Raw genomic sequence first — 24,936 nt, forward strand, 5'->3', positions numbered from 1 at the left:
AGAAAGCACTTTCGGTCCCATCCTGCAACCTACCGGTGAGCTTGGCACTGCCATTGGAGACTAAAGTCGGTGAAGGAGTGAATGTCCACATAGCCCAAAGAGGGGCAACAAGTGCATATTGACCTTGATTTACTTACTATTAAGGTCCATAGAATAAGGTGAGCTTTTAATGAGCACTGGGTGTTTCATGTTGTGCACAGATTGCAATAAAAAACGAGTGGAAGATATTGAGAGTTTCCCAAAACATTGGTGGAGGACTTTTTTCAGTGGATTGCAATATATGGACATTTTATTGGATTTAACGTACATATTATAGCATGTTTTGTGATTATTTATTTTAGGTAAGGGTGCGTAAATTTATTATTTTTTATGGTCCTACATCACAGTATTTTTTATGATTTATGAGGAGTCTAGTGAAAAACATTTTGTGATGTTTAGCAGCATTTATGGTTATAGTCACATTTATATTATATTATTGTGTGGCGGTGACTGCACTAATTTATTTTTGCACTAGGTTATAAAATTGCTGGGAAATTCTTAGTATAACTCACTGAAAGTTTCTGCTTGTAGAAGTATGTTGTTCTCCAAATGTAATTCTATTTTGGTCAGAATGTACATCATTTAAGAATTTGGTAAGAGGGGTGCAGTCATTCTCCACATATATATTCTCAGTTTAATCTTTATTCACACAGCCAAAGGCAAGTTACAGACTTTTTCTAAGTGACTTCCTGATGTTTTCATGCTTTGGATTATTAAAAAAAATATGTAGTGAGAACTACCCAGACAAAACGGCAGTGCTCCAATCTGTCATACATATGACCAGTACATACACGCTCTTTAACCACGGGATTCACTGTGTGAATGTCTCCATGTTCTTCCTGAGGGCAGCTCTGAACGATTCAATTGTGTAAATGAAGTTATGTAATTTTTTACAGTAAAAAGTGTTGCAAACAGAAGTCGTCGTTTTTCCAAGAGGCCGATCATATGACTTTGAGCCATCACATTTTTAGACTAGGAACATTAGTAAATTCTTTACAGCATTTCCCTATAGCTGATGCATTTATCTGTCATCAATGTCTAGCTGTGAAAGGTAGAGAATTTAAGCTAAAAAATCTAATTTCTAATGGCGCTTTTCCACTGCATGGTACCACATGGTACGTGTTAGAACGGTTCGGTACAGTTTGGTACGGCAGCGCTTTTCCACTTCATGGTATGGCTCACTTAAACAGTACCACCTAGGTTGTGGTTCCAAGCGTTCCGTACCTATACCATATCCCACAATCCTTCGCTTGCAGCCTTGATTGTTTGTCACTACTAGCCACTGATTGGTCAGAGAATTGTTGTAATCCCACCCACTTACTACTTCAGTGGAAAAGCAAACCGAGCCGAGTAGAGCCGAACAGTGCTGAAAGGTGCCGACTCGTACCATGCAGGGGAAAAGCAAACTGAGCCGAGCAGGGCCAAGCAGTGCCCAGCCGGTACTCGCAGTGGAAAAGTGCCATAATAGAACTGTTCATATACACTCACCGATCACTTTATTAGGTACACCTGTTTAATTGCTTGGTAACACAAATGGCTAATCAGCCAATCACATGGCAGCAACTCAATGCATTTAGGGCATCAGAGTGGGGAAGAAAGGGGATTTAGGTGACTTCCAGACCGGCTGGTCTGAGTATTTCAAAAACTGCTGATCTACTGGTATTTTCACACACAACCATCTCCAGGGCTTACAGAGAATGGTCCAAAAAAGAAATAATATCCAGTGAGCATCAGTTGTGTGGACGAAAAATGCCTTGTCGAGGTCAGAGGAGAATTGGCAGACTGGTTTGAGATGATAGAAAGGCAACAGTAACTCAAATAACCAATCGTTACAACCAGGGTATGCAGAATACCATCTCTGAACGCACAACACATCAAACTTTGAAGCAGATGGACTACAGCTGCAGAATACTACACCGGGTGCCACTCCTGTCAGCTAAGAACAGAAAAATGAGGCTACAACTCGCACAGGTTCACCAAAATTGGACAAAAAATTAGATTGGAAAAATGTTGCCTGGTCTAGTGAGTTTTGATTTCAGCTGTGACATTCGGGGTCAGAATGGTAGGGTCAGAATTTGGCATGAACAACATGAAAGCATGGATCCTTCCTGCCTTGTATCAATGGTTTAGGCTAATGGTGGTGGTGGGTGGTGGTGTAATGCTGTAGAGGGATATTATTTTTTTTTTGCACACTTTGGGCCCATTGGTACCAATTGAGCATAGTTTAAATGCCACCTATTGTTGCTGACCATGTCCATCCCTTTATGACTACAGTGTTCCTATCTTTTTATGGCTACTTCCAACAGGATAATGCGCCATGTCACAAAGCTCAAATCATCTCAAACTGGTTTCTTGAACATGACAATGAGTTCACTGTTCTCCAATGAACTCCACAGTCATCAGATCTCAATTCACTAGAGCACTTTTGGGATGTGGTGGTAGATTCACATCATAGATGTGCAGCCGACAAATCTGCAGCAACTGCGTGATGCGATCGGGTCAATATGAACCAAAATCTCTGAGGAATGTTTCCAACACCTTGTGAAATCTATACCCCGAAGAATTAAGGCAGTTCTGAAAGCAAAAGGGAGTCCAACCCGGTACTAGCAAGGTGTACCTAATAAAGTGACCAGTAAGTGTATTTTTACTTTAAAGTAGAACTATGGCTTTCCGTTAAAAAATGTGCTGCAGTATTACAATGCAATTTTTAAAATGTTATTTATTACCCCAGGGGACCAAGCTCATACAGCATTTGGTCCTGTTCAAATCAGTTGCTTAGCAGCGTTGTTGGACAATTAACTACCTCAGAGACTTCTCTCATCTCTTACAGCAGAGGATGGTCCAGAGACCAGCGCTGCCATTCACAAAAATGAATTACAGTCTGCAACACTGTGCGTCTATTGGTAGCTGCTTTAACACATTCACAGCTTTGACCATTGAATCATATAGCACTTCAGTGCTAAGTGATATTTCTGTTTTATGAATAAATGATCAATGTCATAGACAGCACCAGCCCAACATCGCTGATTGATCATTCATAAAAATAAAAGATCGCACATTGCTAGGGTGCTATGGGATCCTTTGGCTATGAGCTGGAAGATCTAGAAGAGGGAGCATGTGAGAAGTGAAGAAGGGTTTGGCTCAGTCAGGAAAAGTAAAAGCAGTATCTTAATCATACAGTACTGGACACAGGACTCTCCCTTAGTGGGCCCAGCATCATTGATGATGGGATGAAAGGAAAGAATAGCATGCATTCTGCAGATAGCCTACAGGAAGCTCAAACCACCACTCAGCGTGATATTGGTTTCCTTGCCCGAGGCATATCCTATTATGACAGTTTCCATTATCTGACTTGGGCTCCCTCTCGGACATTCATGCAATATGTGGCCTTCCTGCTACAGTCAAGGGTCAGTCTCGGAGGCCAGTAGGTAAAGCAGTAGAGAGGCTCCCACTGACCAGTTGGAAAAGTTCAACAGCAGATTACCCTGGTGGGTGACATTGGTTTACCCAAGGTGTGGAATCTAAGCATGAACGGGTGTTCACCAGAGCTCCTAAAGGTGGAGATGGGTTTTGCTTCATGTTTGTACCAGGTCGTGATCGCCCCACCAGGAGATGAGCAAGCAGAGGTTTAAGCAGCTGATATAGCAGGTGGGGATCAAGTAGAAGCGTAGTCAGAAAACAAGCCTAAGGTCAGTGAGTCAGTTGACACAGGTTGGGATTAAGCAGAAGCATAGTATAACAAGCCAAAAGTCAGTAACGAGTTGTATCGGAGATACGGATGGAAGCAAGAGTGACGAGTGAGGTATAGGTTGGAGAGAGCGCAATAATCGGGCAAACAGGAAGTGCTAAGGCATTGCTTAGATTGGAAGTTCATGGGAGGAGCAAGAAGTTCAAAGGTTTAGCAGAAACAAGATAGGATTGCCCAATGGATCAGACAGCAAGAAGACAGAGACACAGCAGAGGTCGCAGGTTCAGACCCGGGTCCTGACACTGCCAGACAAAAGCAGATGTTTTTGCTACTTAGTTTGAATTATTTGGCAAACATTCGGCACTTCTAGAACCTTAGATTTCCAGAAACTTTGTTTCCACTCTACTCCTGATCATGTGCAGGATTCAGAAGCAGAACCTCCTTTTCTTGAAGTGATTATCCACTTGTTAATGCGGAGTTCCACCCAAAAGTGGAGCATCCGCTCATCTGCTTTCTCTACCTCTCCCCCCCCCCCCCCCACCTTTCAGGGGGAAGGCAGGGAACGGGTACCTGTTTTTGACAGGTATCCTTTCTCCCTTCCGGGAGACAGTGCCGCGGCGCCATCCCCTGGAAGTTCTGTCCCATTTCTCCTTCCCCTGCCGCCGAGCCAATGAGAATGCGCAGTAGGGAAACTGACTGTGAAGCCGAAAGGCTTCATTGCCAGTTTCCCTTAGAGTGACTGGCAACGGCAGCATCCAGCAGCCAATTCCAAAATCGGCTGAGGTTCTGACATTGCGGGCTCCCTGGACAGGTAAGTGTCTATATATTAAAAGTCAGCAGCTACAGTATTTGTAGCTGCTGACTTTTATTTTTTTTTTCCACAGCTGGAACACCGCTTAATAGGAAAAGACTCGCTTTCTGTCCAGATCTCCAGCTCCTCCCACTCCTTGCCCTACTGATAGGATGACGTTGTTGACTGGGCAGGAGACCAGGGAGAGGACACACAGGCTATGTGGCATAGCCACACAGCAAGAGGTGAGCTGCAACCGTGGTTCGTGATAGTCCTGTCCAGATTGTGGTCATTGCTCACCTCCTGCTGTGCGGCTGACTATCAACAGACCACGGCCTGAGGGTTGGGGACCCATGCTATAGCCCCTTCCTACCCAGGCTTTTACAGCCCCTGGTCTGCCCTTTTAATTTTTGGATGGATTTGAGTTATTTTATCAATGGAGGTTTATCATCACATGTTGAGATTACCTAGTGCGGTCTGCATGCAAACAAACGTTCTCTGTCACCTTGAAGAAGGAGGACACACCCCCTTTACAAGGGTTACCTATGGATGTCTGTTCAGGATGGTTTGCAAATGCAGTCTGCCCAGGACTGTCCAATTCTCAAAACCCATGAAGGTATTTTGATATTTGCACAACTCATCCCAAGAGCCAGCCTGCATCCATGCTGAGGGCACTGAGGCAGAGTGCTGTTGTACAGCATTCAGCTGCCCTCTCCCACCACCCATGGCTTTTGCTTACACTGTGTAGAACACTGAGTCTAAAATAAGATAGGTAAAAAAATGGAGAGCTTTTATTCACAGAATTCATTCACTTTTTGATCAAGGTTGGGGACCAGGAAAGTCAAAATATAAACATAATTTTTTAAAAAAGCCTGCTTCGTCTTTAACCTACTACGAAAACTGATATTTGACAACCATCCTGCCTAATTGTTAGAACATTTCTTAGTAGGGCAACACCATTCTCTAGTCCGGCCTTTCTCAACCTCACCCCAGAGAAACTCTTGAATATATTTTCATGTTTCTGGGAACCTCTACTTAAAATCATCATATCTACAGCTAAGCGTAATCAGTAATTTTTAGAAAATAATAAATAAATGAATAACCGATGTAGCATAACTAAAGTATTTGACACCTAGGTAGATCATTTTTTTTAAACCCCCCTTCTCTACACAGCAAATCTCATATATTCATGAAATAAATTGTAGTGTCCCCTTGCACAAGTAGTTGGTGAAGAAATGCCCTCTTTTTCTGGTGGTCAATAGAGGGTCCCCTTACATTGGTATTAACTGTAAGCAGGGAATAAAGCCACCACTGCTCATGGAACCCCTAGCAACATCTGGAGAAACCCTAGATAATTTACAAGTGTGTTGGCCTTTTTTTTTTCTTTTGTAAAGGCAGAATAGCTGCCAAAGGGAGGGCAGTGGGTGGCATACCTCCATCTCAATTCTTGCATTCTTTTTTTTAGGGCAGACTGGATGCCAAGGTGCCCTCTCAAACCACCTTTAGTAGGAAACCGCTTGTAGGCTGCATTAGCATGGCTGGGGGCTGCATTCTCAGGGCCCTTTTATGTTTTGATGATTTAGAAACCAATCCACACCCATTTTAAAGCAGCCTTATGAATCATCAAGGACAACCATTTCTGTGGATGCCAGTTTTATTATTTGCACAGATCGTGTAAAAAACCCATTTGCATGTGGAGCTTAAACCTCTCCTCTCCTACACCAACCAAGATTCCCTTTTGTGGTTTTTGTAGTGACTTCAAAAGTGAAAATCTTTTTATACACCGCTTATGTATTTATTATTATGTCTCATCCTAATCGCATTTCTCAAGGGAGAAATCATGCTGTTTAATTAATCTGTTCTTATAGCTAAGGTTCTCTGTGACCTTTTTATTAATTTTGTTTCACTGATTCCATTCTTACAGACTCCCTTTGGTGAAATGGTGCCTAAAACTGAACCGCAAATTTTAAGATAAGGTTTTTAATAATTATACTGGATAACATTTTATCTTTCTTGAACGTCAGACCCTGCGAATGAGGTGACAGCCATTATTCACTGTTTTATATGATGAGCAATTAACCCACTTTTATTAAAGTGGTACAATAGATATTAGCGATGGCTGAAGACTTGCACCTCTCTATATTGTGATATCCCCACTAAATTGTCCTTTTTATGCAATTTAGACTGTTCTATTCTAACGTCTTTGTTGACAGTTTTAGGCACCATGTGCACAAATAGCTACTAGGCTGCAAATGTCCACCATTGGCTAATCTTGCAATACTCATCTGCTCTGTACCATTTCCCTATATATAATACGATTTTGTCTCTGTGTCTCTGTATGGATTTCCTTGTTGAAAAACTCAATATAAACATTGTGAAAGATTATGGGGGAGATTTAGTACAACTGGAGAGTGTGAAATCTGGTACAGCTTTGCATAGTTACCAATCAGCTTCCAGGTTTTTTTTTTTTCTTTTGTCAAAGCTTAACCTCCCTGGCGGTATTCCCGAGTGTGGATTGGGGTGGAATTTCAGTGCCATTAGCGGTAACCCCGATTCACACTCGGGGTACCGCCATGGAGAAATCGCTGGATCCTTGAAGAGGTTACTTACCTTGTCCCCAGGATCCCACGATGTATTCTGGCAGCATACGGCGGCCGGATCTTCCACCTGATGCTTTTTTCCCCCGGCTTCCGTTCCCTGCGAGCGTCGCATTGCGGGGGTGGGGGGTGGGGGTGGGATTTGGAACCGGTGGCAAATTCAAAAAGTAAAACACACTGATATATTGTAATCCTATTGGGTTAAATTACTAAATAAAAATTACTAAATAAAATAAATTGACCTTAGTTTGCCCCCCCTCACCCGTGCCCTTGCTTGCAGTTTTACTGTATATGTATATATGTATATGTGTGTATATATATATATATATATATATATATATATGTGTAGTGTATGTATGTATGTATGTATGTATATGTGTATATATATATATATATATATATATATATATATATATATATATATATATATATACTTTAACTTATTATAACTTATAGTTATTTATTATATTATAATTTATGATTTTGTGTTTCAAACTTTATCATACCCGGCCGAGTTGCAGCCCTACCCGAGATGTTATAAAGAAGAACGCACAGTAAAAAGAAAATCATATGTAAATAGTTGGTTTGGGCTGCTCATCCTTAAGAATTGCATGCAAAATAATGGTACCGCTTTCAGCACCATAAATCTGAAATAATCATACCGTCAGGGAGGTTAAGTGCTTGTAAACCCTTTCATATACCAGTGAATCGACTGGCCTCAGCTGATAACCAGAGATTAAAGAAATCATCCTTTACAAGTTGTACCTGTGTTTATCTGCAGTCTAATCTTTTCTACATCTGTTCAAAGTGCAGAAATGTAAAGCTTTTTTGAGACATCAGAAAAAAAGTGGGCAGGGGTTTCCACTCTGCAGAGCTTAGTGAAGAGCGCTCTGAGAGCTGATTAGATGGAGGGAAGGGACACCCCCCACACACACACAAACAGCGCTGAGGCTGCCAATCACAAGCTGTGTGCTGGAGCTCAGGAAAGCTTTTCAGAAGTGACTCATGCTAATAGAGTTAAAGAAGCTGCAGACAGAAATGACACTTAGTGCGCCTAATTGAGACAAGTACACACTATAGAGGGATGTGCTTTGTTCATATTTAATTTCTGACATTTACAACCATTTTAATTGAACAAGCTGAAGTAAGATGCTGATTGGCTACCATGCACAGCTGCACCAGATTTTACACTGTCGAGTTTTTGTAAATCCAACCCCTATGTCTGTCTTTCTTGTCTCTCTTAACACATACAAGTCTATTGGTGCCTTTAGAAATTGCAGATCGGCATTGCATGCTGTTAATTATATAAAATATTTGTTTGAATTTATGTAGAGGGGAGGAGGATTTGTAGTGACTGCTCAAGCTTATCAAGGGGGGAAGCACTCTGGCAAGGTTTTTTAACCTGTCAATTGCTATTAGCTCAGACGATCATCACCAAGTGGTCTCTGCATGTGCGCAATACACATTGGGTAATCACTTCATCTGGTTGAAAACTTTCTACTTTAAGAGACACTAATCTCCTCCATTTTTTTTTTTAAATCAACCATCTAAATTATTAAGTATACCATAGCTCTGTTTTTTTTTTTTTTTTTAAGTCAAGTCTCTTACCGTTGCTTTCAGGCTTCTTTTCTGTAATATGCATGCTCCCTATTCTCCATTGATGAACTTCACATCTACTAGTGTAGCGTGAGCAGTGCCGTTATTTCTGGTCACATGCTCTGCTCTGTGTACTACAATTTCCATAGAGCTGAATGTGTCTCTAGGTAGATGTGTAGCCCATCTTGGCTCTCTGATCTCTTTGATCTCTGGCTACATTCACATACACAAGGGGGACATAACATAACATAACATGGAGAACAAATGTAGCCACCCAAGAACAGTCTTAAAAATACAGTAAACAACTTGCATTTGAGGCCTAAATAAAGGAACGAGAGAAAGTACATTTCTCTATCGCTCATTGACAGACGTAGTCTTCTTGATTCTCAAGAGCTGGGTTATGTTGTCTCCGCAGGAGTAGGACTAGGCAGAATGACAAAACGTTCTGGCTCCACCCTAGGGGCAGTCCCTGAGGGTATATCCTCCCTCTCTCTGCTACAGGGAATCAGTTTTTTTCTGTCTAGTCAGGAGTAAGGACCTAAGTTCCTTGCTGGGATCTTTTGGTCCTGGCAAGACTTTTTTTCTTTAAGAAAAAGACATTTTTTAGGTAGTTTTCTCCAGTGTTTTTTTCCTGTGAGATCTTCAAGCAAAAATGCCGGACTGGGCGACACTTGTGGTCACCCCAGCCGGCCTACGAGCGCGCGCAGACCATGGCATTGCGCTTGGTCGGCCGCGACATATTCAAGTAAGTATGCGGGGCCGGGCAAACGGGCTGGATGTTGAGATCCAGTGGTCACCCCGGTTTCTGCCTACGAGCGCGTGCAGACCAGTGCGCTGGGTCGGCCGCGACGGAGTCCCAGTAAAGGGACTGACTTTGCGAGTTAAAAGTCTCGCTTGGACGCCAGGTACCAGAGAGTCGAGGCGTCCACAAACCCCCACCCCGGTGGAGAGGGTATTGTGAAGAGAGGGTGCCTGTCGGTTCGGTATGGTGAGTAAACGTTCCCTTTTTTCCTCATTATGAGGCAGTATATATTATGGGCCCCTCCATATATGGTCAGTATATATCTGATACTTACAAGTCCCCCTTGTAATACAGCATGTGTTTGTGGGAAGTGGACTTGGTTCAAGAGCTAACACTCTACCCAGCAGACTGTAACATTACAGCAGACATAGGAGGTATAATCCTACCTTATGTGCAGTGTATCTCTGTAGATCCATATGTCACCTCTTAGCAGAGTGCAGGTGGATGTGCTGGGAAGACGATATCGGCGGTCCGCCGCCATTTTGCCGTAGACCGAATGCATGTATGTCCTCAGGTCACGCCGGCCGCCATGTTTTTGGAGTCTTATGTCTCTTCTATGGGGGCGGCCATGTTTTGTGAGCCCAGCTACCTCGTGGAGGGCTGGGAACGCCGGAAGGCGTACACAGGGGGCGGAGCCACGCCTTCTGCCCGGGAAAAAGCAAACAGCTCCTTCCAGTCTGTGTAAGACAGACGCTGACTGCAGTTTGTTGGAAACTGCACTGCATCGGTTGGTGAGCCTTGGGGGTCCCTCTCTCTCTCTCTGGGATCGAGAAGCAGGTACTCTGAGGGGCGCTATTGCGCTAGGGGGAGACACACAAAAAAAAAAAAAAAAGTTTTTTTGTTTTGCTGGCAAAGGTGTCCTGTATTAACATGGACCCTGCCACTCATGTATCTCCTCCGGATCCCCTCGAGGGGTCTGCGGGATCCTCCAGCACCCCATTGACAATTGAATCTTTGTCAGCTATTATGGAAACTTTTGTGTCCCGGGTGGAAGTGGCTTAGATGAGATCATTAAGGATCTCACCGGTGGAAAAAGCACCTTTTTACCGCAAAATTTTAAAGGTAGAGGAACTCGTCAAAGACGAGGGCCTTCTTTTTCTGCTCACAAGAGGTTTTTTCGTCCAGCGGGTGAAAAAACTAAGTCCTCCAAAGCTCCTGCAGGAGGCGTCAGGGGTCGTTGGTCGGGCAAGCAAAAGCCCGCCCCCTCCAGACCTGAAGATAAACCATCCAAAGCCTGAAGGTGCGCCCCCACCCATAACTGGGGTGGGGGGACGTCTTCGCCGGTTCCCGGATCCATGGCTTTCCAGAATCCCGGACAAATGGGTTTGCGAAGTCATAAGGTCAGGGTACAAGATCGAGTTTCGATCTCTCCCACCGGCGCGATTCTTCCCTTCCAATATCCGTCTATCCGCAGATCGTTTAGAAGATCTGCGGAGAGCAGTCACAGATTTACTACAACAAGGAGTGGTAGTCCACGTTCCTTGGACAGAACGGTTTCAAGGGTTTTATTCAAACCTGTTTACAATACCCAGGAAAGAGGGCAAAGTGCGTCCAATTCTGGACTTAAGAGCACTCAATTCTTTCGTCAACATAAGAAGAGTCAGAATGGAGTCCATTCGCACGGTAGCAGCCTTCCTGCATCCAGGGGATGTCCTAGCGTCCATAGACATCAAGGACGCCTATCTTCACATTCCCATTTTCGCAGGACATCAGCGTTTTTTACGCTTTTCCGTAGAGGAGAACCACTATCAGTTTGTGGCGTTACCTTTCGGTCTCGCCACGGCTCCGCGGGTCTTCACAAAGTTGTTGGCCCCAATGTTGGCACTTCTGCGCCAAAGAGGTATATCGATTCTAGGTTACCTAGACGATCTTCTGCTTCATGCAGAGTCTCCTCAGACCTTGCTACAAAACATAGAAATTACTATGATTTCTTTACAGGAATTCGGGTGGCTGGTGAACCAGCAAAAGTCATTACTGGTTCCCACCCAGAGGCTCGAATATCTGGGTCTAATTCTAGACACAGTCAGGACAAGAGTTTTTCTTCCGGTAGGGAAAGTCCGAAAGATTCAATCTGCAGTCCAGTTGTTACTGTCCAACAGCTGGTCTTCCCTTCGGACTTGCATGAGGGTTCTGGGGTTGATGGTGGCTTCGTTCGAAGCAGGCCCATTTGCCCAGTCCCATACCCGAATCCTTCAGCAAGAGATTCTTCTCAGATGGAATCGGAATCCGGAATCCCTGGACAATCAGATCCGATTGAGCAAACAGACCAGAGAGTCTCTGGTATGGTGGCTTCGGTCTCCGATGCTCAGCCAGGGAAAGTCATTTCTGCCAATATATTGGACGATAGTGACCACGGATGCCAGTCTATCCGGATGGGGAGGAATTCTTGGTCAGTTATCTGTCCAGGGACTTTGGTCCCCGGAAGAATCCAGGTTACCGATAAATGTATTGGAACTGAGAGCGATCAGACTTTGTCTGATTCACTGGACCGAGCAGCTCCAGGGCAGCCCGGTTCGGATCCAGTCGGACAATGCCACGGCCGTGGCTTATGTCAATCACCAGGGGGGCACCAAGAGTGTCCGAGCGGCCAAAGAAGTGGCTTGCATTCTTCGCTGGGCGGAACGATTTGTTCCAGCAATCTCTGCGGTATTCATTCCGGGGGTGGAGAATTGGCAGGCAGATTATCTCAGCCGTCAGACCCTGGATCAGGGGGAATGGTCCCTCCATCCAGACGTTTTCCACCAGTTGTGCCTACGGTGGGGCACCCCGGATGTGGATCTGTTGGCATCACGATTCAACAGGAAAGTTCAGAGATTCGTGGCTCGCTCCCGCGATCCTCTAGCAGAAACCGCAGACGCACTGATCGCCCCGTGGGGGCAATACCAGCTAATATATGCCTTCCCTCCTCTCGCGTTACTGCCAAGACTTCTTCGCAGAATAGAGGAGGAAGGAATCCCAGTAATCCTGGTAGCTCCGGACTGGCCTCGTCGAGCTTGGTACGCCGACATGGTCAGACTGGTGGCGGACGTCCCGTGGAGACTTCCTCTCAGGGAGGATCTACTGTCTCAGGGACCGATCTTCCATCCTGCTTTACGATCGCTGGCTTTAACGGCCTGGCTATTGAGACCCAGGTGCTGAAGGACAAAGGTTTGTCAGCTTCAGTTATTCCTACTCTAGTTGAAGCAAGGAAAGCGACTTCCAGAAAGATTTATCATCGCACATGGAAGTCCTACATTGCATGGTGTGAACCTTTGGGGTTCCGTCCTCGGTCTTATTCGATTAGTCGAATATTGGCTTTTCTGCAACAAGGGGTTGAGCAGAAACTGGCCTTGAGTACTATCAAGGGTCAGGTCTCAGCATTAGCCATCTTCTTTCAGAAGCCTTTGGCTACTCATTCCTTGGTGCGGAATTTCATCCAGGGGGTGCGACATCTGGCTCCGCCAGTGCACGCGCCGTTACCCCCCTGGGATCTTAATTTAGTGTTGTCGGTTCTTCAGAAACCTCCCTTTGAAGATATTAGGGAGATTCCTCTACCCACGTTGTCCCAGAAGGTGGCCTTCTTGGTGGCTATTACTTCTGCACGCAGGGTGTCAGAACTGGCCGCATTATCTTGTCGTTCACCATATCTGGTGGTTCATAGAGATAAGGTGGTTCTTCGTCCGAATCCATCCTTCCTACCAAAAGTGGTTTCAGAATTTCATCTGAATGAAGAAATTGTATTACCTTCCCTGTGTCCTAAGCCCAGTCATCCTTGGGAGTTTGCGTTACACTCCTTGGATGTGGTCCGGGCGATCAGGGTATACTTGAAAACGACAGACTCGTTTCGCAAGACGGATTCACTTTTTGTGATCCCAGATGGACCCAAAAAGGGGTTGCCTGCATCTGCCGCGACCATTTCCAGATGGATCAGACAGACGGTAGTACAGGCTTATTCTATTAAGGGTCGGGAGCCCCCGTTCCCTGTTAAGGCGCACTCCACTCGGGCACTTAGTGCGTCATGGGCCTTTCGCCATCAGGCGTCAGTGGTCCAGGTGTGCAAGGCGGCTACCTGGTCGTCGGTGCATACCTTTACTAAACATTATAAAGTTGATGTAATGGCATCGTCTGATGCCTCGTTTGGCCGCAAGGTTTTGCAGGCCGCAATTTGAGGAGACCAGTGGTCTACCTCGAGGGTTTTTTTCCGTTGGAAAATTTTTCTTTAGTCTCATTTTTTGTTTATAATGAGCCTTTAAAACTTCTAGTTTGGCACCGGTTGGGCCTTCTAGATTGGATTTGATTTTGTCAATCCCACCCCTCATTTGTGGCACTGCTTCTGGATGTCCCAGCTCTTGAGAATCAAGAAGACTACGTCTGTCAATGAGCGATAGAGAAAAATGGATTTTTGTAAGAACTTACCGTAAAATCCTTTTCTCTTAAGCTCATTGACAGACGTAGTACCCGCCCCTCTATCATTGAGTTGGGTTGGGTTAAATTCTCTGTACTGCTTTAAACAGAACTGATTCCCTGTAGCAGAGAGAGGGAGGATATACCCTCAGGGACTGCCCCTAGGGTGGAGCCAGAACGTTTTGTCATTCTGCCTAGTCCTACTCCTGCGGAGACAACATAACCCAGCTCTTGAGAATCAAGAAGACTACGTCTGTCAATGAGCTTAAGAGAAAAGGATTTTACGGTAAGTTCTTACAAAAATCCATTTTCTAGTTACGTTTAGACATTTTGCATGTATGTTATTTTATAAAAAAAATGTTAGTTTAGTGTTACTTTAAATGCTTTACAGGCTTTTATATACATGCACTACCCTCTGTAGAGCAATCCATGTCAGATCGCTTTTCAGAGGGTGTTTGACAGTTTTTGAGGAGGTGATATGTCACTTGTTTTAACCCCTAAACATCACCTTGCCGCAACTGCTTGCATTGCATGCATTTGCTGTGCAGGCCCATTCACTTGAGCACGTGGTTCTGTCTGCTAAAGGCCACAGAGAGTATATTTCTTGCTGCACAGAAAAACAAAACATTACAGCGACGACAAGCAAGTATACAACCCAGTCTAGCTGCCTTCGTGGGGGGGGGGGTTTGTGCAGTTGGGGGGCACTAAAAACGCTTTAAATTTAGCCTAAAGGAATTCTATAGTCTAAGTATATGCTTTCATTTTTTTTAACATCAGCATTGTAATAGCAATACAAACCATAGTTTTATTTGACAATCCAATATAAGCTTACTTGAAAAATGTCCTTCCATGTTGTAAGTGCTCTGTCCGCTGGTCTCTTTCCACAACTTTATGGATTCCCTGCATGCTCTGCAGCTTCTCTTCTGCTGTTTACTTAAAATGTCTAAGGACTACATATCCCATGGGACCTTGCTGCCTGCAAACCATGAATCCTGTACTGACTCCGCCTCCTGAAACTCCTCCTCCCAGCACCTCTGTAGTTCACAAGGCAGGCCCTCTAAATTGTGTCACACAGCAGTGCCTACTCTTTAGGCCAGGGGTCTTCAAACTATGGCCCTCCAGTTGATCAGGAACTACAATTACCATCATGCCTAGTCATGTCTGAATGTCAGAGTTTTACAATGCCTCATGGGATGTGTAGTTCTGCAACAGCTGGAGGGCCGTAGTTTGAGGATCCCTGCTTTAGGCCAAGTGAATATGGGTCACAGGATCCAAGAAAGTAAATATGTGGGGATCGTCACGAAGTTAAAAATCATTCCTATTACAGGAGTAGGCTAGAGATAATTGAAATACTATGTGACATTATGGCTGTAAATTTGAATCCTAGATATGTTTTAATGGAGGTCCAAATAAATCTTAAAAAGCATAGAATATGCAAACAAGATCGCTTTGTCATGTCTCCATTTTTGTCTCTTCCAGGTCATTGTATCACTAGGAATTATAATCTACAAAGCACTTGATTATGGCTTGAAGGACAATGAGGAGAGGGAGCTAAGTCCTCCCCTGGAGCGCCTAATAGACAACATGACCAATATTGACGAGACTGATGGCAGCACAGATGAAGGATATGATGCTCTGGATGAGGAAGATGAGGATGCCAGTGAGAAAGAAATGCCAGAATTCCGTCATTCTTATAAGAGCGTCATGAAGGTATTTGATTATTTTATTCATTGGTTTTGTACAAGGTTGGTCATTTGCTTAGGTGACATATTTGGCAATATGTTTCAGTTTTGGGGATTTTCCTGTCACATGTTCTATGTTTTGGCTAAGGAAGTAGCAGAATGGAATGCATGTAATTAAGAAAAGCCTAAGGGCAGATAGGTGAGAAAATGCTGTTTAACAGCCTTTTCTATTTTGTATGTAACCAGAAAAAGGCTTGTGTGCAATTATGCAGCCCTCCAAGACCAGGAACCTCAGGATTTGTTTTGTTGAAGTTTGGATAACTATTCATGGTTTCAGTATTCTATGAAAACATTCACACGACTGTAAACATTTTCCTGATGTTACTTTACGTGTTTTCTAGGAGAAAAGTTCCCGTGTAATGATCAGTAAAATACTTGAGTAGGTATGCTGTATTACCAAAAGTATTGGGACGCCTGCCTTTACACGCACAAGAACTTTAATTGCATCCCAATCTTAGTCTGTAAGGTTCAATATTGCATTGGCCCACCCTTCTAGAAAGGCTATCCACGAGGTTTAGGAGTGGATCCATGGGAATGTTTGACTTTTCTTCCAGAATGGATGAGAAGGCCTGGCTCGCTGTCTCTGCTCCATTTCATCCCAATGGGATTCTATCAGGTTGAGGTCCGGACTCTGTGCAGGATAATCAAGTTTATCCACCAAAAACTCTCATCTATGTCTTTATGGATCTTGTTTGTGCAGTGGTGTACAAACCAGAAGGGCCATTCCCAAACTGTTCCCACAAAGTTGGGAGCATGAAATACTTCAAAATGTCTTGGTATGCAGACACCTTAACCACTTAAGCCCCGGAAGATTTTACCCCCTTCCTGACCAGGGCCTATTTTGCGATTCGGCACTGCGTGACTTTAACGGACAATTGCGCGGTCGTGCGACGCTGTACCTAAACGAATTTGGCATCCTTTTTTCTCCCACAAACAGAGCTTTCTTTGGGTGGTATTTGATCACCTGTGCGATTTTTTTTTTTTTTTTTTTTTTTTTGTTTTTTTTTTTGATCATGCGCTATAAACAAAAAAAGAGCGTAAATTTTGCAAAAATAACAATATTTTTCACATTTTTTTCATATGAAATTCCCCCAAAAAAATGTAAAAATCAAAATCTTTTAACATTTTAGGCCAATTTTTATTTATGTTTTTTCATATGTTTGGTAAAAAAAATCACAAAAAGCGTATTTTGATTGGTTTGCGCAAAAGTTATTGCGTTTACTAACAAAGGGAAAGATTTTTGTCATTTTTGTTGGTTTTTTTTTAACGCGTAATGGCAGCGATTTTTTTTTTGCGGGACTGCGACATTGGGGCGGACAGATCGGACCCTTGACTGACATTTTTGACACTTTTGGGGTTACCAGTGACATTACTACAGTAATCAGTGCTATACATATGCACTGTTACTGTAAAAATGACACTGGCAGTGAAGGAGTTAACTGTATTGGAGAGGGAGGGGTTAAGTGTGTCCTAGGGGCATGTTTCTAACTGTGATTGGCTGTGGCTTGATGTGTAAGAACAGTGATCAACGGTCCTACATAGCAGAACCGTTTGATCACCATTCTTGCACAGGGAGAACTGACAGGCGGCTTTGTTTACACTAGCCGCCTGCCTTTCTCCCGCTGTCACGGATAGAACACCCAATAGAACACCTTTGGGGTGAATTAGAGCTGAGACTGCGAGCCAGGCCTTCTTGTCCAACATCAGTGCCTGACCTCACAAATGCGCTTTTGAAAAAATGGTCAAACATTCCCATAGGCAAACTCCTAAAACTTGTGGACAGCCTTCCCAGAAGAGTTGAAGCTGGTAAAGCTGCAAAGGGTGGGCCAACTCAATATTGAGCTCCACAAACTAAGACTGCCATTAAAGTTCATGTGCTTGTAAAGGCAGGCGTCCCAATACTTTTGCTAATAGTGTACTTTTAAAGATACGCATGTGTACATATTTTCACTTTCCCACTTTAAGACTAATGGGCCGTACACACAGGCTGAATATCGGGCGGTATCGGCCGGTTCAATAGAAACCATCTGACAATCGGTTGCTCTCAGCAAAATGGGGGTGCACCCCCCTTTTAGAACAAAATTGCTCAGCGGGGGAGATCGCTGTATTAGTTAGTACAGGTTCTGCTCCCAAGCTCATTATTTATTTTATTTTTTTTTTTTCGTTCAGCCCGCTAGTGTGTACTAGGCTTTAAAGTGGCTGTAAAACTGTCGATCTACAATCTTCTCTTTTCTACATTTGTTCAAAGTGCTGAATTTTTAAAGTTGTCTGAAAATTCCTTAAAAAAGGGGGTGGAGATTTTAAAGTACTCTCTGCAGAGCTCAGTGAGGAGAGCTCTAAGAGCTGATTGGAGGGAATAGACACACACTCCCTTTCACACAGGAATAGAGCTGAGGCTGTCAATTATCTGAAGATCCCTCCCGTCACCTTGGGATAGTAGGCAGGATCTCTTAAAACAGGGCTTGACAAATTTGCCTGAAATCTAGGAGCCAGCTAAAAAAGTTAGGAGCCAGTTTTTTTTTTTTTTTTTTTTTTTTAAACTTACAACCAAGCTTTATTTAATAAAACGGATACTAAATTTACACATAAATACGACTAGAACCCCACTTTCCTCTATAGCGTAATTGGATGGAAACAGACTGTCTGTCTCTTTCCACCCGATGCCATCTGATCCGATCCACGGGATGGATAGAAAATAGAACCACCATCCGTCTGTTTTTGGCGGACAGGATCAGATGGCGGCAGATTACTGCTCCCATAGAGGAGAATGAAGGTTCCGATCAGGTCTGCCTGAAAAACTGACAGGCGGACCTGATCAGACAGCCCGTGTGAAAGGGGCCTTCGGCTGTGGCACGGCGATGAGGAAAAAAAAAAAAAAAAGATTTTATATATATATATATATATATATATATATATATATATATATATATATATATATATATATATATATATAAATAAAAAAATTTTTTTTAATAAGAATTGGAAAAAAAAGAAAAAATTATTATTTTTTTTACATTTAAAAAATAAATTAATAATAATAACCACACTCCCTGTCCACTTACCTTTAAGCAAAGGTAACTGGACAGAGAGATGAAGCCTTAAAAAACTTCCCTCTCCTCTCCTCTTTGGAAGGAGATGGGAAGGCATTGAGAACATGCATTACTCCCGGCCACCACAAGAGGGCGCCAGTTCCCCTAGCCTCTCATCTCACAGAAGAAGGCCGAAAAGCCGGGGCCTCAATTTTTGGACGGCGTGGAAGTCCGTGCACTCGAGGAGAAGGTGGGGGGCGCAAAAGGGACAGGACACCTCCTGCAGGGCACCCCAGGCGCCAGGTCGCTAATTCTAGTCGCAAATGCGACCTGGCGCCCGGGTTTGTCGAGCCCTGTCTTAAAATCATTTATAATAAAAACCATAAATATTAAATATAATCAATAATAAAAAAAAGACACCAATAACTTGGAAATAAATTGGCCGCGGCCGTTTATTATTGGTTTAAAATAGAAAATAAATAATAAAACCAGTATTTTATTAAAAACATTTAGGCAGCCTAGCCATTACAGCTCAGGCTGTATCAATCAATAATTTTTCCAAATAACTCCCATTTTACAATAAGATAACACTAGTCCCCCTTTGCATAGTTACAAAGGTGACCCACCACATAATAACAGCCGTGACATAAGGGGAGGGGGGGATGGGGAACACACAGCTTGATGTCTTCTGAGGTGAATGAGCCCCCCTGGTCCGGACCCTCTTTATATAGGACCCCGAGGCTATTCTAGAAGCTTCCTCAGGGATCATGTGTCCACCACAGGTGAGCATATCACCTGCCTGTACACGTGATCCCTCCTTCCTCAGGCAATTCTTCCTGCTTCTTTTCCCTGAGGAAAACAAGGAGAAAGCCCGCCTAAACCTGACTAGAATCTTGGTAAACTTCCCGCCACTTCTCCCATGAGGAAAAGGGGGTCATATAAAATGCCCCCTTTTCCTGTCATTTTTTTCCTGGTATCAGAAAAACTTGTCAGAAGTCACTCATGCTGATAGCAGAGAAACAAGACAGCAGACAGAGATGACACTCAGTGCTCTTAATAGAGACAAGAACACACTATAGAGGGATATGCTTTGTTCATATTTCATGTCTGAAGTTTACTACCACTTTAAAGCGGTAGTATACTAAAAAATAAAAACCCTGCAAGACAAAGGCATAATGAGCTAGTATGCATCGCAAAGTAAAAAGTTGCAAGCTTCCGGAATCTTTATTACAGAAGAGTCATGCTGCGGCTGTCCTGCAATAAAACAAACTTACCTGACTGTTCACAATCTTTTATACAATGTACACTAAGCTGTAAATGCCCTTTTTCCAATTTGGCCATCTTCCTATGGGATGTGTAAGGACAGTATGTGCAGGTACTTTTTTTTTTTGGTGGTAAACATAGTCGGTGTAAATAGGACAATTAGCACATGGCTGTACCTGCTGACTGCATGGCATAAACCCAGTTTTTAACAACTTGTTTGGGTTTGAAAAGTATTGTCAAAATTGTGCGATTTAACATTATGTAATACCAGTGCAAACTAGCACATAGGTATCCTTGTTTTTTTATTACGGCCGCATCTATCCTTTACATATTATATATTCTTATTATATAGCAACCTACTCTGAAATAATCTATACAAGTGTAGATATTCAGTAAAAAATGATTGTAAACCTCAGACATGAAAAATGAACAAAGCGTATCCCTCTATAGCAGGGGTAGGGAACCTATGGCTCGTGAGCCAGACGTGGCTCTTTTGATGGCTGTATCTGGCTCGCAGACAAATCTTTAATAAAGGGGGGCGTGTCCGTAGGTGAGTCCCAGAGCTCCGCCGCGTCTACCACTCCAGTGCCATCCGTGTGGCTGTGCCCGGTGCCAAGGAGATTTCTGCACCCATCGATGGTACACTTTGTGGGCTACCCTCAGTTCGTCTCTGGGTGACTGGATTGCCGCGCTACGGACCCCGCAGGCCTACTCGCGGTACCGCCGCCGGCTCGTGTGCTGTGCCTTGGCAATCACTGCCCGGTAAGGAGACCTGCCATCCGCTCCCTGTGCCCCGACAGAAACGATCTCCTTCCCCTCTTACACTCGGGGACCCGCGGGAGCTGCCTCTCACATCCACTTCTGAGGCCTTCAGCGGTCGTCGCCATTTTCTCAGGGCCTTGACTCTCCTCCATCCCTCGCAGGTCTGCAGGCGCTTCACCACTCCGGCCTCATTGCATACCTGCCTGCTCTGCTCTCTTCCCGACCGTACTCCAGGCACTTTCACACGGCTCCATCTACTCACTGTATAGCTGCGGCCCATGAATATGAATATTAAATAAAGGTTCCCGACCCCTGAAATATAGTGTATGTCTCTCATGGATTTACATTTGAAAATATGTGGTGTTTATGGCTCTCTCAGCCAAAAAGGTTCCCGACCCCTGCTCTATAGTGTGTACTGGTCTCAATCCAGAGCACGAAGTGTAATTTCTGTCTGCTGCCTCATTCCTCTACTATCTGTATAGTCGTCATGAGTCACTTCTGACAGGTTTTCCTGACACAAAGAAATAAAGTGATGGGGAGTGAGCTCCAGCACACAAAATGACAGCCTCCACCTCGGAAGGGGTGTGACTGTGTACCTTCCTGTCAATCATCTTGGAAAGCTCTCCTCACTGAGATTTGCAGAGTGTATCTTCAGCTGCCTGCTCCTGCTTTCTGAAAGACGAGATGTATAAATTGTGCATGTTGAAGGGCTGGAGAGAAGAGAAGACTGCAGATAAACAGGTAGAACTTTTGTAGGAGGATTTGTTTCATCTTCCCCTGAAGCTGGTCACTGCACTGGGTATGTGTAAGGGTTTACACCAGGAAAATAAGTGGTCTTTGTTTGCATAAAGTGCTTTTTTTTTTTTTTTCTTTTTATGGACAATTTCTGTTTTGAGTAGATTGCCTTTTGTCTTCAGGGAAGTTATTGGTCTGCCCATAACACTTTATAGCTGGCTATAGTCACACCATAGAATAGTTGGTTTTGTGAATTTAAACCTCCACTATTGTCGATCTTGGACATCAGACACAAGCTTACTCTTGCAGGTAACAGTATTCCTATCTGAAACCCTAGCTGCAGTTTTTTTCTTACTACTCATATCACTTCTACATGCAAGTTTGGACAGATTTCCTCATCCTGAGTGTGAAATAATTTACCGCTGCTGTATTTATGTGCTTTCTGTGTTCCTCAGTGGACTGCATTGCTTTCCTAACCAACATGACTTCTCGATCAACTTGTCAGAAATGCTGAATGCTAGACACCCATTTACTAAAGCAGTCTATACACTGTAAGTTTTCTCTGCCAAATTTTGTATCCTGACAGCTGGCTCCCTCCGCTGAATACCTGAACAATGGCTGCATCCGATTGGTCTCCCGAGATTTTTAGATCAAAGGATGTTGATGCCGAGGACCATCCACTGCTCAAATTTTAGCAGGTTCATCAGGAACTGACCAAACTTTACTCCATGTATAGTCAGATTTAGACCCCATGTCACACTATTAGAGCCCTTTCACACTGAGGCGCTTCTCGCTGAGTGGTTTTGCAGCGCATTTGAGGCATTTGCAGTGCGCTTTTTAAAGGAAATGTGACTCAAAAACTTCTCCAAAAACCATTTGGAGACCCTTTTTGAAGTGCTTTTCAGGCGCTTCCCATTCATTTCAATAGAAAGTGGTGTTTTTGAAGTGCTTTTTTTTTTTTTTAGCTCTCAAAACATGCTCCAAAAAATGCTACATGCCGTACTTTTTTCACCGCACTGCCCCAGTGTATTGCCAACAGAATACTGGGTTGTATAAAAAAGGGGATTCACTCCAGAAATAAAGAGATTATTCTTCCACTCTACAAGACTCTGGTCTGGCCACATCTGGAGTATGCTGTCCAATTCTGGGCACCGGTCCTCAGGAAGGATGTGCTGGAACTGGAGAAAGTCCAGAGAAGGGCAACAAAAATAATTAGGGGAATGGAGGACATCAGCTATGAGGAAAGACTACAAGCACTGAACCTATTCTCTCTGGAGAAGAGACGATTGAGGGGGGATATGATATCAATGTACAAATACTGTACTGGCGACCCTAGCATAAGGAACAAACTATTCAGAGAAAGGAGATACAATAAGACACGTGGCCACTCACTAAAACTTGAGGAAAGGCGGTTTAACCTTAAAGTGCGTAAGGGGTTCTTCACTGTAAGAGCGGTAAGGATGTGGAATTCTCTTCCACAAGCAGTCGTATCAGCGGGGAGCATTGATAGTTTCAAAAAACTATTGGATGGACACCTTAAAGACCACAACATACAGGGGTATACAATGTACGGTTAAAAGCAAACACACACACACACATCATAGGTGAACTTGATGGACTTATGTCTTTTTTCAACCTCACTAACTATGTAACTATGTAACTAAGTGTGAAAGCATTCATTGATTTTAATAGGAAGCATTTTTCGTGAGCTCTTCAAGCGCTTTTTTTAATACCAACGTGCTTGAAAAACTCCTCAGTGTGAAAGGGCTCGTAATCCAATCTTTGGCAACACCTAGCTGGCATTAGGATCACCGAAAGAGCCTGCTCTGATGGCGTTATGCCTATACCTGAACCAGCGGGGTGTTGCTCTGTTGCTGCATTGGGTGAATCTGCAGTGTTTTGGTTTGGTGAGGAGTTAACGCTGTATGAGCGTAGGGAGTGTGCTGTCAAGTTTATAAAGGGAGGGGCTCTCGCGCTATTATGGGAAAGTGGTTTGATGGATACACAAATGGAGGATGGGAGGTTGCAGCTAGCACTGATAGTTAATCCTAGAACTATAAGAGAAATAGAGTGGTGGAGTAGTGCTGCGCTACCTCTTAAGGGTAAAAAATATATGAAGAAAGACTAGAAAATAACTGTATTGGTCAAGCAAAGATGCGGATAGTACAGGTGAAAAACAGTTAGTAGATACAAAATTACAACAAGAATGGCTGCCTATAATCCCAATAGGTCATACACATGACAAGTAATAAATAGTGATGGTGCAATAGTTGATGAGAAAAAGTGATATGTGCTAATATAACCAAAAATGCCTAGTGCAAGGGAAATAATGATACTAATTGGATCAAAAAAAGGAGCATGTATATGTGCTACCAAGTAAAGTGCTCCCAAGTCGCAATAAATAAATAGTCCTCCTTTGCTAAAAAATATAAATACGTGAACTGGGGTGATGGTGGCTTTTGGTCTTTCTTCATATATTTTTTACCCTTAAGAGGTAGTGCTGTTGCAATTACATGTAGATGGGCATTGCTTTCTGCCTTGGTTTACACTAGATTCTGTGCAAATTTGCTGCGAATTCTGCACCACATCAAAATCGCAACCCGTTCATGCGAACCGATTACAGGGTTATGTTAACGATACCACGCAATCAGTGTGCAAAACGCTGTGCAGAATCGGATCGCATGGGTGTGAACATCCATGCGATCTGTTTCTGGTGCAGACAAAAAAAGGGCCCTGCATGAGTTTGGCGCAAACGCGGCGCGATTTGAGCCATACAAATTCGTGCCTCAAATCGCACCCCAGAAACACCGCATGTAATTCGCACAGGAATGTGCTGCGAATTCTGTGCGAATGACATGCGGTATCCCACACTGCATCAGTGTGAAACCGGGCACCAGCATTTGAGGTGTTAGTCTGCAGATTCCTATTTTCTTTATTGATGTAGTTTAGTTAACTGTTCTCTCCAAGGACTGACTCAACCCCCATCCCCTCCACCCCTTATTTTTTTATTTTTTGAATGCCGCTAAAAGCGGCCCGTTTTTTCTTTGTAGATGCAGTTGTGTGTGGCCCTATTTATTCCTATAGTGCTGCGTTTAGATGCATAAATGACTATATGATGCAGGCCGTATAACGGAGCCCTTTCATTCCTGGAATGACTTGATTCCTGGGAATAAATTATGTCAATTGTTATCAACATGCTTTTTTTTTTTCTTTTTTTCTTTTTAGTTTTTTTTTTGGTAACAAAAACATATTGACATTTTTCTTTGGGAATTGGGAGTTGTAGGGCTTCAGTAACCTGGCTTTTCTTAAGAATATCTGAACACGTGAAATTGTGCATAACAAATCCATTTGATATTATGCTTGAGATGAGACAATGAGAAGCTTGCTTCTTGCTGCCTTTTATATATTAAATATCTAGAAAAAGTAAATGATTCCATAAATGATTTATTATGCCCAAGACAGAGAGCCTGATACCAATTATCCAGTATCCCAAGAGGGAATATCACAGCT

General features: G+C 43.5%; 1 protein-coding gene across 7 annotated transcripts in view; it reads left to right on the top strand.

The window, feature by feature from the left end:
• Positions 1-24,936, top strand: part of SPIRE1 (spire type actin nucleation factor 1) — a 294,445-nt gene that overhangs the window by 133,124 nt on the left and 136,385 nt on the right. For all 7 annotated transcript variants that reach the window (XM_082258304.1, XM_082258305.1, XM_082258306.1 and 4 more), the window contains exon 3: positions 15,375-15,605. In XM_082258304.1, the coding sequence (XP_082114430.1) occupies positions 15,375-15,605 (231 nt within the window). The remainder of the gene's footprint in view (positions 1-15,374; positions 15,606-24,936) is intronic.

The sequence above is a fragment of the Pelophylax lessonae genome (assembly GCF_965119305.1).
Source record: "Pelophylax lessonae genome assembly, chromosome: 5".
In the NCBI taxonomy this organism is placed as follows: domain Eukaryota; kingdom Metazoa; phylum Chordata; class Amphibia; order Anura; family Ranidae; genus Pelophylax; species Pelophylax lessonae.